The sequence below is a fragment of the Volvox carteri genome (genome assembly GCF_000143455.1).
Source record: "Volvox carteri f. nagariensis unplaced genomic scaffold VOLCAscaffold_66, whole genome shotgun sequence".
NCBI classification, from domain to species: Eukaryota; Viridiplantae; Chlorophyta; class Chlorophyceae; order Chlamydomonadales; family Volvocaceae; genus Volvox; species Volvox carteri.
The window spans coordinates 272,390-287,349 of record NW_003307609.1 but is presented as its reverse complement, the minus strand read 5'-3'; the positions used below and the strand labels follow the sequence as shown (position 1 = coordinate 287,349).

The window sequence follows — 14,960 nt, the reverse complement described above, 5'->3', positions numbered from 1 at the left end:
CCTCTTAGAGTAGCCTGAGTAAGCAATGTATTAGGGCATACCCCGCGTCAGACCCCGCGTAGGACCAGCGCCACCTTTCCAACTTCCATGCCATGGTCCCGCCGCCTGCACGGTGGGATTGCACGGTGGCCCCTCCCATCCTTCAACCAGCCTTCAACCCCAATCACGCATTACCCTGCCAGTCAGGCCGCACCTACCAGTTCTGGTGTCCCGTACCAGCACACAAAAGACGTCATGTCGGTCTAGTACGGGCAGCGAGTACGCAAGTAGCCGGTGGCGGGGACACAGCTTGAGGCCACCCACAACATTGCCTGAGGAGGGAAGGGAAGCACGGAGGGGGAGAGCGGAGGCCCGGGCGAGGAAAAGGACCAGCGAGGAAAAGGATCAGCGAGGAAAAGGACCAGCGGAAAAAAAGCCACAGACCCAGAGCTATGAAAAATTCTAAGGCATTGGAATGGCACGACTAAGGACACACCGCTGCGCCAACCGGCGGCAGTGTCAGGTGAGGCAAGGGAGGGAGGAGACGGCAAGGCACAAAGGGAAAGAGTTTACGGCCGCGTCCGCCCATGACGCCATGACGGCCCATGACCGCCCATGTCAAGTCTCCCTCCTCGCCACCTAGCTAGCCGCACTCACCTAGACGGAGGCCAGCCATCTGCGCGGCCACCTGGCCCTCCCGCGCCACGATCTCCCGACTGAGGAGCACCTCGGACGGCTGTCTCGGCCGCTGCTGTTGGCGACTTAAGCCGCAGCTGCCGTTGCTGCCGCCGCCGCCGCCGCTGCTGCTGCTGCTGCTGCGTGGTTTGCCGCTTGTTACCGCTGTTGTGATTGCAGCTGCTGTTGCTGTTGTTGCTACTGCCGATGTGCTGTCACTTGCGGAGGTACGGATGTACGCCTGTAAGCCGCCGTCGGGACCGCTCACGACGGAGTAGTAATACGGGCCCAGACGCTCCGGTGGGGGATCCTGTGGGATGTTGTGAGGGTTGAAAACCTCGGCTGTTACGACACGCAGGATTATACATGGCTTGAAGGAGTGGGGCAAGTAAACGGACAGGGAAGAGGGAGGTGGTGCTTGGTGAATCGTAAATGCACCCAACCAGATGTGGCAGTGCCAATGGCTTCCTGCTCTCTATGATGCGCACGCACCTTCGACTCGCCCAAGTATTGGTCGCGGAACTCCTCAAGCAACCTGTGTTTGACCGTTTCCGCACCAGCAGCTGCCAAAGCTCGATTGGTGTGCTGGTCCTCTTTTTCAAGGTCGCGACGAAATAGTTCGGCCCGGCGGGCAGCGCGGAAGGTTGCGGAGGCGGTGGTTGTGCTGGCGGTGGTTGTGTGGGCTCCGGAGGGCGAAGGATCCATCCAGCTGTCAGCATACAATGTGCGGCCATAAGCGCGATGTTGATAGATATATTCTAGTAAGACAACAAAGGTTAGGAGCCGAAAGCCGCGACTGTAAAGTGCGTAGACTTGGGAGTCGTGCTATGGAGTTTGCGGACAGGAACTCACCTGTACTCATCGTTCCAGGACAGTCCGTTATATTCTTTATAAAATGATTGCAGCGGCGGCTGTGGACTGCCCCTCCACGTTGCATCTCGCAAGCTAGTTGTCTCGTGTTCAGAAGACGAGAAGCTTCGAATTTGAGAATTACTTGCTCGATAATGAATGTATGAACATAGACGCTTACATAGGAAGGCTTGCCGGTGCGAAGCGATATAAACACCGGTAGATCGCTGTTCCGATGCCGATAGGGCGGCAGCTCGCACAGCTAACTTAAGTAACTGATTGCGCAGGCGCGACATTGGGCCTAACTATGTCGTCAGGTTTCTGCACGCAAGCGACAGGTTTCCCGATATGCTCGTCAGTTTGAAAGCCTCACCCGCAAAGGGTTTTCAATGAGGTCCAGGGTAGAGCCCGTACCTTTGGATGTAGGGCTGCGTGTGATCCTACAAAGTTAAGAGGCGCGCCAACCAATGAAATTGGGTGGGGACGGGGGACGGGATTACCATCAGCTGACGGGATTACTATCAGGTGGTGGGCTGACATAAGTGCCGACTACCACGTTTAATGGACAGCGTTTGCGTCGCCCAAGCCCCCATCTGGAAAAGCCTACGCAATTACAAACAGAGCAGGTTTAGTAGGTGAGCAGCGGGTCGTAGCAATCGGCCACAACCCCACCGCACTGGGTGGCCCGCCTGAACTGTAAAACCCACACAACCCTCGGCAGGCAAGTTTACGACAGAGTCAATTGGGTCAAACTCCGCGCCCTTCAAGCAATACAGTAACTTGGCCACCAACGATACACGCCAGCAGCAACAGCGGCCAACCTTAGCCGCCTTCAAACGGGTCGCCACGCCATATACGGCGTGGCCGTCGCCCCAACTGGAAAAACGGGCAGTAACCGGTCGGCAATCCGTGCTTTCGACATCGTAACCACAGACATACTACCCGCATATGGGCGGCCGGTCGGGTTCTGTCAACAAATTGTCCTGACTTTGAGCAGGACCCATCTTAGCCCTGCAACAGCAGCATGTTGTTCACCATACAAAGACACCACACATTCCCGATTTCAAAAAAACATTCTCCTCAACAAAGTAATGCTTTCGTGAATAAAAGCATATGCCTTCTATTCAAGACGGATCTGGGCGAGCAGCGCAGCACCACTGCGAGCACAAAACGCAGCGGTCGGTCCCTACTGACTGACACGACCACAAAAACACGATACGGACCGAAACCGCGCCCAACAGCTGCATGCTTCCATCCCAGACGACACAACACCGACTGGCTTACATAAGCGCGCCGCCCGGAGGCAACAGCATAAAAAGATCGTCGGGGAAAAGGTCAAGGCCGCACTCTAAAGAATTTCTGGTTCAGCAACCCGCCAGCAAACAGACGCGGGGCGCAAGAGTCGCTCCGCAGAATTAGGGAAAAACACACAATACTATTGTGCCTTCGATGGTCCGTCCAGCAACGGGCAAAACCTGACGAAACCGACTCACAGGCACACAGATAGGCACGAGAGAAAAGGCGGGAAGGGAGCCTGGCAGCCCAGACAGGTGCTGCGCACAGCACTCATGAACGCAACCCAAGACACGACACGGCGGGCGAGGGGGCGGCTGACATTTGGGCGCGCCCTGCAAAGCGGCAGCACGGCTGGGTCAACCTGAGCCACGATATCCGTGGACCGCCTCAGTCGCACGCCCGCGAAATCGCCAGGCCGCCGCCGCGAAGATCTCCAGTCCCATACATGCTGCGCCAGGGAAGCGACATCCCCCGTCCATACCGTCATGGCATTTCGATGATAAGAGCGGGACAACCTATAGCGGGAAGCCAACACTCAAAAAACGTGTAGACGGTCCTTGGACATGCGACGGGTGGGCACCCTAACGAGCCATCACAGCCCCGTGCGCGGCGCCAAGGCTTTAGCCTGATTCAACCATTTGAACGACCACAGGAAAGTCAGAAACTGTACAGCCAATGGCGAAACCCTAGTGCGCTCCAGATCAGGAGCAAGCTCAACCCCGCACACACATACAAAAGACTACATTTCTCATGAGAGACACTGCCGACACACAAGAAAAGCACACTCGCTACAATGAGCGCCGCTCACGAAAGACGCCATGGGAGCGTCCACAGCACCAATCAGCAAAAGGGGTGCACCACAAATACGTGCTCAAACCAGCACATCACGGACACACCCACCTTCAGCCGTCTGCAGCAGACCCAACAAAAAATCAGTCACGAAAGCCAGAGCAGCGGATCGGCTGAAGGGTGGGACTGAAAGGATGTCAAAAAGTAAACAAACTTAGGACTGAAACCAAATCAGCTTTCGCTGGCCACTCCCATCCAAGTTACCAACCGACATCAAACTGCATCGACAGGGCCAAGCGCATGCCACAAGCCAACAGCTCTCCTCTCAAAGCTAGCAACCAAACAGCAACCCTCACTCGCTCGGCTCACGAGAGGCATGCGTCGCCCGCACATCAAAACACGCGTATGTTCCACACAGCTGAAAAACACACGCCTCTCATTGAAGTAGTTCCTCTTGCGATGTTGACGACGTCATCAGCAACAGTAGTTGAAGCGGTTGTCCAACAAGTTCATGGATTAGATAGACGGAGATGGATAGGGATTCATTCCACAACGTCCTTGCAGCTCCTTAAGACTAGCTTCATATCCCATTCTCATGCATAACGATTAACATACCGAGGCAAAATGGCTGTCCAACCATGGCTTACGACCCATGGCAGGCCATGGCGCTAAAAGCAAAGCGGTCAGCTCACTGCATGTGTTAACGGCGTCCTACGCTGCCGTCGAGACTGATTCTCTCTTCAGCATAGCATTGGACTCCTTTATAAACGTAGCGGCAGAGGCTGGCAGCGGTCTCACATAACAGAGTTCCCCGCCGCCGCCCGGGCCACCGCCGCCGGGTCGTCCACTGCCACCGGCATCGCAATGGAAGCCGGCATCCCCGCAGCCGCCGTAGCAGCCAATGCAGCAGCTGGCGGTACGGGCACCCCTTCAGGGCGTATGCAGGCTAGCGGTGCACCGTACACCGGCGGATGCAGTGGTGGTGCCGCTGCCACTCCGAGCGACTTACCAAGCGCCGCAACCACCGGTATTGTTTCCTTCATAGCTATTAAATCCAATGGTGTAGGGGGCGCCAGGGAATGAGGCGTGACGCTGTTGGCGGGCATATTGTCCAAAGTCGCCGTCATCCCCGGTACCAGCCTGGACCGATGAGGTGGAAGCGGAGGCAGCAGCAAGCAACGGGAGCGGAGGCAGCGTCGTGGTCATCACCCTGAAGCAATGATGAACGCAAGCAGCGCGAGCGGCGATGGTCGCCTGGTAAGACGTACAGCCCTAGCATGTGCACTAGCTAAGCCCAGAGCCCAGGGTTAGCGCACGCAAATTAAGGAACTTCGACTGGGATTATTCTGCGTTTTGTCTGATGGTCTTAGGGTGGCTAAAACGGATCGTCGCGATCGCAACGCATGCTCCGCGACGCAAACGTACTTGCGTGCTGATGCATCACGCCCAGGATGTTGGTGCCCGCAGCGCGGGACGTAACGCGGCTTGCCTGGTGTGGGATTGAGGGCAGGGTGCATGCCAAAAAACGCGAGTTGATGCAGGAAGCAATGCACGTTCCGGACCGGTCTTTGTACTTACAGACGGCCGGCTCTTCACAATCCATACTGATCCATCCTTCGTTTGCCCAGTTGCAAACAAAGGCAGACGAAAACTCACCGCGGATCTGCAGCGGTCGCGGCCGCTGCACGGGCCCAGTCCTGCGGCGCTGTCGATGCGGCGTTCTGATAGAAAAGCTGCAGGTTGCTAGCCGCAGCGGCGGCGGCCGGATCCAGTGGCCAGCCCACCGTCGACGTCGTCGGGTCCACGCTCACTCCCCCTGCGGACGCCGGCGCCTGTTGCTGTTGCAAAAGGCTCAGGGCGGCCGCATTCATGCCGCCGTTGACCAGTTGAGGCCCTGTAGTGCAATCCCGGATCCGCGCATGTAGCATTTGTCTTAATACAGTGCCTGTCCCGTTTAGCAAGGAGCAACGTAAGGGATGACAGCAGATATACAAGTCAAGGCATATCCTGTTTACATGGATGGGTATGATAAGGATTCATTGCGAATCCAGCACCTGACCTTGCGGCTAAAAGCGAGTTTTTATAGTTCTTCTTCTCTCTTCATTCGCAGCATGCTTTGAAAGCGGAGAGATCGCCCTATGCAATCCCGTTCCCACGTCCCACGGGTATAAGCGCCTACCTTGGGGTAGGGGTCCACCGTACTGCGTCGCCGCCGACAGCGCGGATGCGTCCAGCATCGGCGCGGTTGGCGATGCGCCGGGGACCTGCGCAAGCTGTGCATTCGCCGCTAGTGCTGCTGCGGCCGCAGCTGGATTAGCCGTGGCCGGGTTGACGAGACCCATACCCTGGTAGATCGGATTGAGCCACGGATTCGGCCCCGCCATGAGAATAGGCTGCAGCGCTGGGTTGTTGAGAGCGGCATGGGTTGCCAGAGCAGCTGCCTGCAACACGTTGATGCCGTTCTGCAGTGCGAGACAACAAGAGGGTGTGACACTTATGCTTTTTCGTGTGCGGGGACTAATTACCCATGCAGATACATGGCAATGGTTAGCCTTACACAACCCTAGCTCAGCTAAACAATCCCATGAGTTAACTCACCAACAGCTTGTTGGCTGTGTTCTCATTTTCCCGCTGCAAGGTGACCTTTTCCATCTCATGTCGGCCGACGAGCTGCAGCATGCAGAATCGGTCACCGTATTCTGGGCCAAACTTGGCGCGGTCCTTCTCCATGGCGCGGACAGCTTCCTGCGGAGTCTCAAATTCGATAAATGCCATTCCCGTCGGCCGGCCATCCGCGTGCATGATAAAGCTTACGCCCTCCGTCTTGACCTTGTAGCCGGTGAAGAATTTCCTAACGTCCACAGCGGTGGCCTTGAAAGGAATCCCCTTCATCTTAAGCACACCCTCGCCACCGAACCGAAGGGCGAGTGTGGCTTGCATCTCCTTACGGGACACCTATTCGCAATGTACAGCGGGCATGCAGCGGGAGGGGCAAACCCAAAGATCATCGGCAAACATCGGCGACCCAGCCGCCTATTGCATGGTTCCATGCCCTGTACCCTTTAGTAATGTGCTGGAGGGGCCAGTACCCTTACGCGGCCTTGACGGTACTGAGTATGCTACGTGCGCGCGAGTATTGCGCACCTGTATTAACCGGACATAACGGTCGCCAAACTTCTCCGAAAAGACTTTGTGATCTTTCTCCTTAATGGAGCGAGCCGCTTCCTCGGGTGTCTCGAAGTCCACGAATGCCTGTGCAATTCGTAAACGAAATTCAATACCAGCCGTTGCAGACGACTGAACGCAAGCTGAAGACTTACCTCGCCCGTTGGCTTGTTATCCGAGCGAACCACTAGCTGGACGCCATTAGGCTTGAGTTTGAAGTTCTCAAAGAACTGAATAATGTCCAGCTGGGTTGCGTCAAAAGGCAGGCTCTTGATCTTTACCACGCTATCTGAATGAGCTCCATGACCATGGTTGCCTGAGCCCTGCAATGTTTGCGCACAAAGGAGACTCTCCAGTCAGATTCCTGCCTGAGCATCCTAGAAAGCCATTCAAACTCAGGCGAAGGACGAAAATTTCTCATTCGCATACGTTCTCGCATACCTGTGCTTGCTCATGAAGCTGTGCCTGGGCGACGGCGGCTTGCATGTCTGGGATGTCCGAGTCGAGCGTGGGGTACACCCGCACATAGCGGTCTCCAAACTTTTCTCCAAATGTTTCACGGTCCTTCTGTGTAGCCCTCCTGGCCTCGTCGCTGTCCTCAAAGACCACAAACGCCTGAAGGAGGACAACAGATACCTTAGGCCTGCGCACAATCGCTCCCCCAACTACTTTCCGCGCGCCGCAGGCCTTCGCAACAGCAAACAGGCGAAACTATATCGCACCTCGCCATTAGGACGGCCATCCGGATGCTTACGCAGGAAAACCTGGTCTGGCCGGACCGTGAAGCCCGCAAAGAACTTAATGATGTCCTCCTTGCCGCCCTTGAAGGGCAAGCCCTTCATCTTAACCACGGAGCCATCATGAGGCAGAGCTGTAATGGGCGCCGCCAGCGTGCCCGCAAGAGACTGCTGCACTTGGGAAGACGACGACGACATCGAACCCGGATCGGACAAAGCCCCTCTATAACTGGTGGAGACCCGTGCGAGCCAGTGTATCCTCGAATTGAGCCTGCCGCATAAGCTGTCACTAGCAACGGAACAGAAGCCAAAATGCAAGGAGTTTTTCTCGGACCGCAGGTCAAGGGGGTGCTTAGTGTGACTTGCTTTGAATACGCAAACTGCTGTAATATTTTGCAATAGATAATCTAAAATTGAGCATATGGATGTATAAACAAATCATAACTTCTTCGTGTACGGCGTCGGCTCCGCCTCATGCAAATGGCCGAGCTGGCGTGAGACGTTCTAGAAGAAAATGAGCTGTGTACCATAAAGTTGCTGTGATATGAGATGAAATAAAAAGGTTTTTCTTCAAACAGTCTGGGCGCCAGCGCAATTGTTTCTGGGTGACCATGTCTTTGGCAAACATTCAGCAAGAGCCCCTTACGATAAATCACGCTTTACATGCATTTCTTAGTATTACATCTGCAAATTTATTCTTGGGATCCCAATCACCAAGTGCACACCCATGCGCTAACCCTATGCTTGCACTGCCAGCCGGGCAGCCTGTTAACAATGAGATGACTGCTCGCAGACATGTATAGGTTACAGTGCTCAATTCTTTAATCTGGAACAGCAATTGAGGCGCCTATTTTACATGGGAGCAGAGACCTGCGTTTGGGTTTGGAACCAGGCTGGCAGTACGGAAAGGCGTAGTATTAGGCACTTGAAGAGTCACATGGGAAGTGCTGACGGCACAAAATCCGCGGCGATATGTAACCAGGAACCTCGACTTGCTCGTCTTGGCCAATGGTTTATTTGTTTCATTAGTTTCGAGTCTGGAGTATTAACACAACACCATAGCCGCAGGATTTAGCTTAGAAAGGATGTTTTCAATAGGCAATTTCTAGGCGGAAATGAAGCCTGCATATCAAAGTGTAATAATCGTGTGCAGCCGTTGGAACATTGACACCCAGCCTTAGTTCAACCTGCTGCAGACTCCATCCATCCATGTACCCAGTACCAGTATAATTCATTTGTTTCTCCGCTAACTGCTGGGCGGGCTTTCCCGTGCTGTGCCGGTAATGGGAACCCCCGTTACGTGGCTGCCTCAGCTGTGAGAACCCCGTTACGTGGCTGTCTCGGACCCCATAAAAACCATGCCCCTCCACATCGGCCTAGGCTCCTGCTGGATACATCTCTGTCGTGTCATAATACGCGTGGCTTGTGTGGGGCGTCCTGTATTCTGTAAATCCTCCCCTGTATCAGTAGACAAGCAGAACTATCAGGGGCGGCATGGTTCTTTGTTTGTGAGGTGTTCACTGAATGCAGCGTGTTAAGGATGGGTTTGGAGGTACAGAGCTGAGACTGGCTGAGGCAGCAAGGTTCACACCTTGGCGCAGGAACTGGCCCCATGTAGCGATTAACAGGGAGTTGCAGCTGTTAGGTACAGAAAGCGGATTTGAGTGGGAGGGAGTCTGCACCTTGACGCATTAAGTGTGGGTGCAACCGTCTCGCGACATAGACCTCATGCGCAACGATGTTTTCCGATCATATCCTAAGCGTGTTGAAGTGTTACTTGTAAACCGTTCGTAGCGCGCGGCTTTGGAATGCACAATATGCCGCTACTCGTCCCTATGAACCAAACGAACTTGTTAGCCGTTCATCTGCACAATTGCCCTCTGGTACACAGTATGACGGTACACGTGATCCGGATGAATGACCCAGCGCCCATTCTCAAGCTTTAAGTTAGCTTCGAGTCGACCAGGGTCCGGCATGGCCTTGTTGAGAAGTCCGGGGCATTTCAAAACAGTCTCTTTCCGGGGGCAGCCCGGTATAGTTCCTCAAAACCTCCCCCCGCTCCAGGGTCCTTCCCGACGCAGTCGACTGAAATGAGCCGAAGGGTTGCAATAAGGGTCAATTTTTCACATTGCCGGGTATCTCTTGGTTATCGACTATCCGCATCTTCCAGAGGAAACCACCCCCGCTGTCCGCATTCCCGTGACCGACCCCCATTTCGCATCCTACTGCAGCCCTGCTAATAAGCACTCCGCAAAGGCTTGTCCAAGAATGACTTCTTAATTCAGTAGCAAGCCATCGGAACGTGCCCTCATGGCGGTAGTGACGTCTACACCCGAACGTGTGGCGCGACACAGACTTCCTACCCGTACGACGGATATCATGTTCCTCCCCTTTACTTGGATACCATTTTGCATGGTGGAGCAATTGGTGCCACGCAGGACCACGACCGCAAGGGATGCGTACAGTGCCGAGGTTGCCGTCATCTCCTATTCGCAAGACGCCGCAGGCCAAGTTTGGTCTGATGGTTACCACTCTCCAACAGCTGCGGACGACCCCACCACAGGGTGCTGGACGGACGCGGCCAGCAGTCCTCCCATGCCCTAGTGGTCCAGCCTTTCCCCAGGCTTACGCAGTAGCTTGGCACTGCCGTTCGTTCAGCCATGTTTTCAGTCAGTGCTCTCGCCGAATCACCATTGTTCCAGCCGACGGAGGACAATGTTGCTGTGCTGGCCACGGCTGCCTGTATCCCTGGCCAACGTCTGGTCAATGCACTCCCACATTTGAGGTCTTGGCGCGCTTTCCATACCTTTTTTCTGTGCAACCAGCCTCCGTGGGCCCATTCTTAAAGCAGCATATGTCCATGCCTTCAACCTGACGCCCAGAGGTCCCCCAAACATTCGAACCCCAGCATGGCCCTGAGCGCCGAGGCCATAGCTGGCAGGGACTTTTGCGGGCCTGTAGCCCCCTCCTGGAACCATTGGCTGTTGCCCCAAGTAGCGCCAGTCCGCGCACAAGCACTTGAGTCTTCGCTTAATCCCCGCATCCATCAGCCCTGCATACGCTGGCCCCGACACCCAGATGCCGACTGCGGGACTGTACACCATTCAAGTAAACCCCATTCATCATCCAATCGTCTAGAGTCAGCCAGTATTAGCAACAATGCCAAGCGCACTGACAGACAGTGCCAACACAACCCCGCGTTACAGAGCCAGCCGAGGCGGACAGCAGCCACGGCGCAGGGCTCCAAACACCGATGACAAAGACCCCTTGGACACCGATGGAGACGGGTCGGGTCGATTGATGGGGCCAGCGATGAGGATGCGAGGAAGCAAAGCCACGCAAGGCATCGGCGGCCTCCCACGCACCGTGATAACTACAGGCATAACCACCACAGCGGATCCTGCTTGGAAAAGAGGGTCAACGGGGAAGTCGTTTGTAACGTGGCAAACAGCATAACACACGCAATGCCCTCCCGGGGTCACTCCGCTGGGCATTAATACAAACGGCAAAACCGTATGCCAACACACGCGCATAGTTGACACCGATTTCCAAACAGTCATGGAGGAGCTAGGGCCGACGTGACAGCGCTTTCCTAACCCGAGCGCAAAGCTAAATTGCGCCGATGGAAAAGCGCTCTTCCCACCGCGTCACTCAGCGCCTGGGCCCCGGCCCCATCAGTATTGTCGGGCCCTCAAATTGAAAAATGATCCATCGCGAAGAGGAAAGCGGCCTAGGACAAGAGCGGGGAAGGAGGCGCACGAGAAGAAGCTAACGGCGTGGCGCCACTATAGCCTTTCTTGTGGAGACACAATGAGACATGGACAGAAAATTGCACGCTATATTACCATGTGGCGGTGTAGGGAGAGGGTCTGAGCTCGCTACACGTCACGACCCCATAGCAAGGGTCTGAAGCACATAAATATCTCAAATTAAGGTATTAGCGCAACTGCTTTTCGCCCTCGCCACGACCATTAGCTAGCACCCGCCAAGCTCACCATGTCATGATTTATACTCTTGAGGTTGTCCTGGCTATCGGTGTTTTGTCAACCTCGCCAAGCTGTTAAACCAAATGTCCGAGGAGTTTCCAGCAGCTTTCCGGCGGGAAGACTTGTGATGCCGCCGCAATGCTGTTGCAGTGGTGCAACCCTAGAACGGAGGCATGCCTTGAACAGCCTTACATCCAGCCCTTCCGACGGCGCTCAACAGGCGGTGTGCCAGGTATTCGGACGGCACACACCGCGAATAGCAGCTGGCGATTAAGTATTCACAAACTGCAGAAGACCAAGCTGTTTCAAGGAGTGGTTCGCCGGCTGCCAAGGCAATACGCCGGCTAAGGCCAAGCCATGCTAACTACTGCCCTGCCTTGCCGCGCCGCTTGCTGCAGCCATGCATTGCTATGTATGCGCACAGCCGGTCCGGCACCTCTCACGGCTGCCATTCCTGGCAGACCGAGCTGTACAAGGCCCCCCAGGCTCTAATTCTCGGGGCCCCATCGTCCATGCCGTCCGCCTCTCAGGGTGCTCGTGACTCACGTCCATGTACCCTCTGTTATGGCAGGTCTGCTCTACCAGGTCTGTTCTATTATGCGTGTTGTGCTAGGCCTGCTTACTGTACCTACTCTGCCAGCTCGACACTTTAACGGCTTGAAGTGAAGGTTCAAGGACACGGCTCACGCCATTGGCAGCGAATCCCAGCAAACTGCCAGCGGTGGTGGGAATTGCCGCTGGCGCAATATGGGCATCAGCTGCTGCTGCTGCCGCTCAATAGGCTGTTGCTGTTGGTGCGAGAACGTCGAGTGAGCAAGCGGGCCCTTAACTGCAGCCGTAACCGCTGCCGCCGCCGCCTTTTGGGCTGCACTCGCTGCCTCCGCTACCTCCAGCGTTGTCAGCAGCCATGCTGAGATTTCCGCCTCGTCGCCGGGGAGCGGCGATTGACGGGTGAGGTAGTCACTACGGACGGCCTCCGCAGCAGTAATCCGCTGTGCAGGATCGTACCTACCGAAGAAGAACGAGCGGGCCGAGCAGTACATGCATGCGCACGGCGTTCCGGCGGAATTCAAACAACACCAGATCCACAGCATCTTCGTTCGCATGCGGTATGCCAGGGTTCGTGTCACCCTTTCCGCGGAAAGTATGAGGATGTTATGATGTCAATAAAGATGGAGGAGACGCCCTAGCAAGATCGCCTATTGCTGTCAACATTTGCATCGAATGTGCGCTTCTTCCCGCCAGCATCCTTTCATGTGGTAATGCTCTACTTAACACGGCGTCTCCCCCTCCGATTTCATGAACCCAGGCATCCATCGCCCCAGTCACTTCCTCCTTCCAGGTCTTGCCGGCTGCTGTGGCATGCAAGATGCAGCAGCACGTCCACAACCGCACCTAGCCACAACTGCGGCACGGCCCTAAATCCGGTAGTACTTCCAGGGACACCGCCCTCCAATGCAACCCACCGCAAAAAGCGCGCCAGGAAATCCAACGCAGGCGCGCTGGCCCCCGGGAGCAAATATGTCAGCGGCACCGGCTCTGCGGGCGGGAAGGCGATCTTGCCCCAGTCAGGCAGCTCACGTACACCCGGCCATACGGGCTCCATGGAGCCGAAAGTGGCAATAACTCGGCCCAGCTGGTCAATGTCGTTATCGCCAGGAATCAGAGGCGCCAGACCTTTGGGGAGAAAGTTCAATGCATGGGTGGGGGGAGTGGGTGATCGTGCCAATGCGGAGATGCGTTGGATGCTGAAGGTCTACCCATCAATGCCGTAGGTGAGCATCCAGGGATGGGATGTGCACCGGGATACCCCGGGTCTGCTCGAGATGCGGATGTTGGTTGTTATCGGAGAGCGTTTTAGGGGAGAGGGGATAACGAGGCTGAGAGACTTACAACTAGACAGCATAGGAGAGTGCACACAGGACCTCCGTCATCATCGCAAAGCACAACCAGACACGACGAACGAGACGCCCTGGCGGCATGACGGTAACATGCCAACTCCTAAAGATCGCACATACTGCGTCATCCCAGCCCCGGCTCCCTGCTTTAACTGAAATAACCCCAATCCCATTTATCCCTCCCTCCAGATCCCGCGTACCCAGCAGCTCGGCAAAAACCAGCCCCAGCGCCCAGATGTCGACTGCGGGTCCGTAAGCCCTGGCGCCATACAGCAGCTCCGGAGCCCGATACCAGCGAGTCGCAACGGCGTGCGTGTAGGCAGGTCGTTCGCCCCCATCCAGCGGTCGTGCTAGGCCACAATCCGCAAGCTTGGCTGCGCCAGCAGAGGCGGACAGCAGCGTGTTGCTGGGCTTCACGTCACGGTGCATGAGTCCTGGGCGGGTAGGCGACGAGGGCGAGGCGTCAGGGCAAGGGAATGGTGTCAGGGCAAGGGAATGGTGCCAGGGCAAGGGAATGGTGCCAGGGCAAGGGAATGAATTACGGGACACGGCATGGACGTGCTGATCACCGAGGAAACGAGGACTAAACTGGCCACCAAAGCCGGCTGGAAGCTGGCCACCAAAACCACGTACCAAACGCTGCGTTCAAACCACCACAGCTTGGCAGCAAAGGCGCGGTGCTCAGTGGTCTCCACCGCAACCTGGGAAAGGTCAATGCTCGGTCCAGTTCAATACCCCCGGACGTTTATAGCGCATCTTCCCCCAGCCCACCCTCTCACCCTCCGCATGGAGTGCCTCCAGGCCTCGGCATAGCTGTAGCATGAGGCCTTTGGCAATGCGTTCGGGCGGGGGCGCGGGTAACCTCCGCAGCAGGGCCGCAAGGTCCGTGGTGCAATATTCCTGGACTAGGTAGATGGCCTGGCCCTGCGCGTGGACAGACTTTGTGGGGACTTTACAACATCCAAACAAAGAGGATAAGCTGGCAGCGTTATGATTCTGCAACTTCTTGGAACCTGGGTGCCTTTACCCTTGGCTGTTCGTGCCCAGCGACAAGCACGTGCGTGCGTGCGTGCCCATACACACACACATAAACACTTTGAACAAACCGAAGGACCGGAGTGAAAGCGCGGCGCACCTTTGGGAAGACGTCTAGTAACGAGACCAGATTTGGATGCGATACGCTCTGCAGAGCCTTAATTTCCCGGACAACAACGTCCGGTATTCCGGTGGTGTTGCGAATGTGGATTCGTTTCAAAGCAACGACGTCACCCGTCTCCAGGACGGAAGCAAGGGATACCTAAAGAAGCGGAACGTTAATGTTAAGGAGGTGCTCGGGGGGCAAGCACGGATGCAGGTATGCAAGTCATGTACCCACCTCGCCGAAAGCCCCTTGCCCCAGCCGACGGATGGGGCGGTAGGTGTAAAACGTTCCTTGCAATGTAGATGGCATATTGAAGCAAACAGCAAAGCACAAGGCTATATGATTAAATCAGACTATGTTCGGCATCATGTGCTAATCTATCCTATGGACACAAATCTACAGAAATTCAGGTCTGTTGTTCGTACCGTTAGAATGGAAACTGAAG

At 55.7% G+C, this 14,960-nt stretch overlaps 2 protein-coding genes across 2 annotated transcripts; both read right to left on the bottom strand.

The window, feature by feature from the left end:
* Positions 1-3,914: 3,914 nt before the first annotated feature.
* On the bottom strand, positions 3,915-8,301 carry VOLCADRAFT_121578 (uncharacterized protein). Its single transcript, XM_002956835.1, has 8 exons — positions 7,476-8,301; positions 7,195-7,368; positions 6,909-7,076; positions 6,733-6,840; positions 6,187-6,543; positions 5,768-6,050; positions 5,245-5,482; positions 3,915-4,728 (listed from the first exon to the last, which is right to left on the bottom strand). The coding sequence occupies exons 1-8, from the start codon at positions 7,686-7,688 to the stop codon at positions 4,383-4,385; spliced, it is 1,887 nt and encodes a 628-aa protein (XP_002956881.1). The 5' UTR covers positions 7,689-8,301; the 3' UTR covers positions 3,915-4,382.
* Positions 8,302-12,159: 3,858 nt separating this feature from the next.
* cdki1 (cyclin dependent kinase) lies at positions 12,160-14,824 on the bottom strand (the record flags this gene model as incomplete). The annotated part of the gene is made up of 6 exons (XM_002956834.1): positions 12,160-12,484; positions 12,943-13,153; positions 13,575-13,808; positions 14,154-14,298; positions 14,510-14,671; positions 14,750-14,824. The coding sequence occupies 6 exons, from the start codon at positions 14,822-14,824 to the stop codon at positions 12,160-12,162; spliced, it is 1,152 nt and encodes a 383-aa protein (XP_002956880.1).
* Positions 14,825-14,960: the final 136 nt, after the last annotated feature.

Coding starts and splice junctions, on each gene's coding strand:
- VOLCADRAFT_121578 (XM_002956835.1), bottom strand. CDS start 7,688: ATGTCGTCGTCGTCTTCCCAAGTGCAGCAGTCTCTTGCGGGCACGCTG. Junction 7,077..7,194: donor AGCTTCATGAGCAAGCACAG/GTATGCGAGAAC, acceptor CAAACATTGCAG/GGCTCAGGCAACCATGGTCA. Junction 4,729..5,244: donor GCGACCGCTGCAGATCCGCG/GTGAGTTTTCGT, acceptor TCATCGGTCCAG/GCTGGTACCGGGGATGACGG.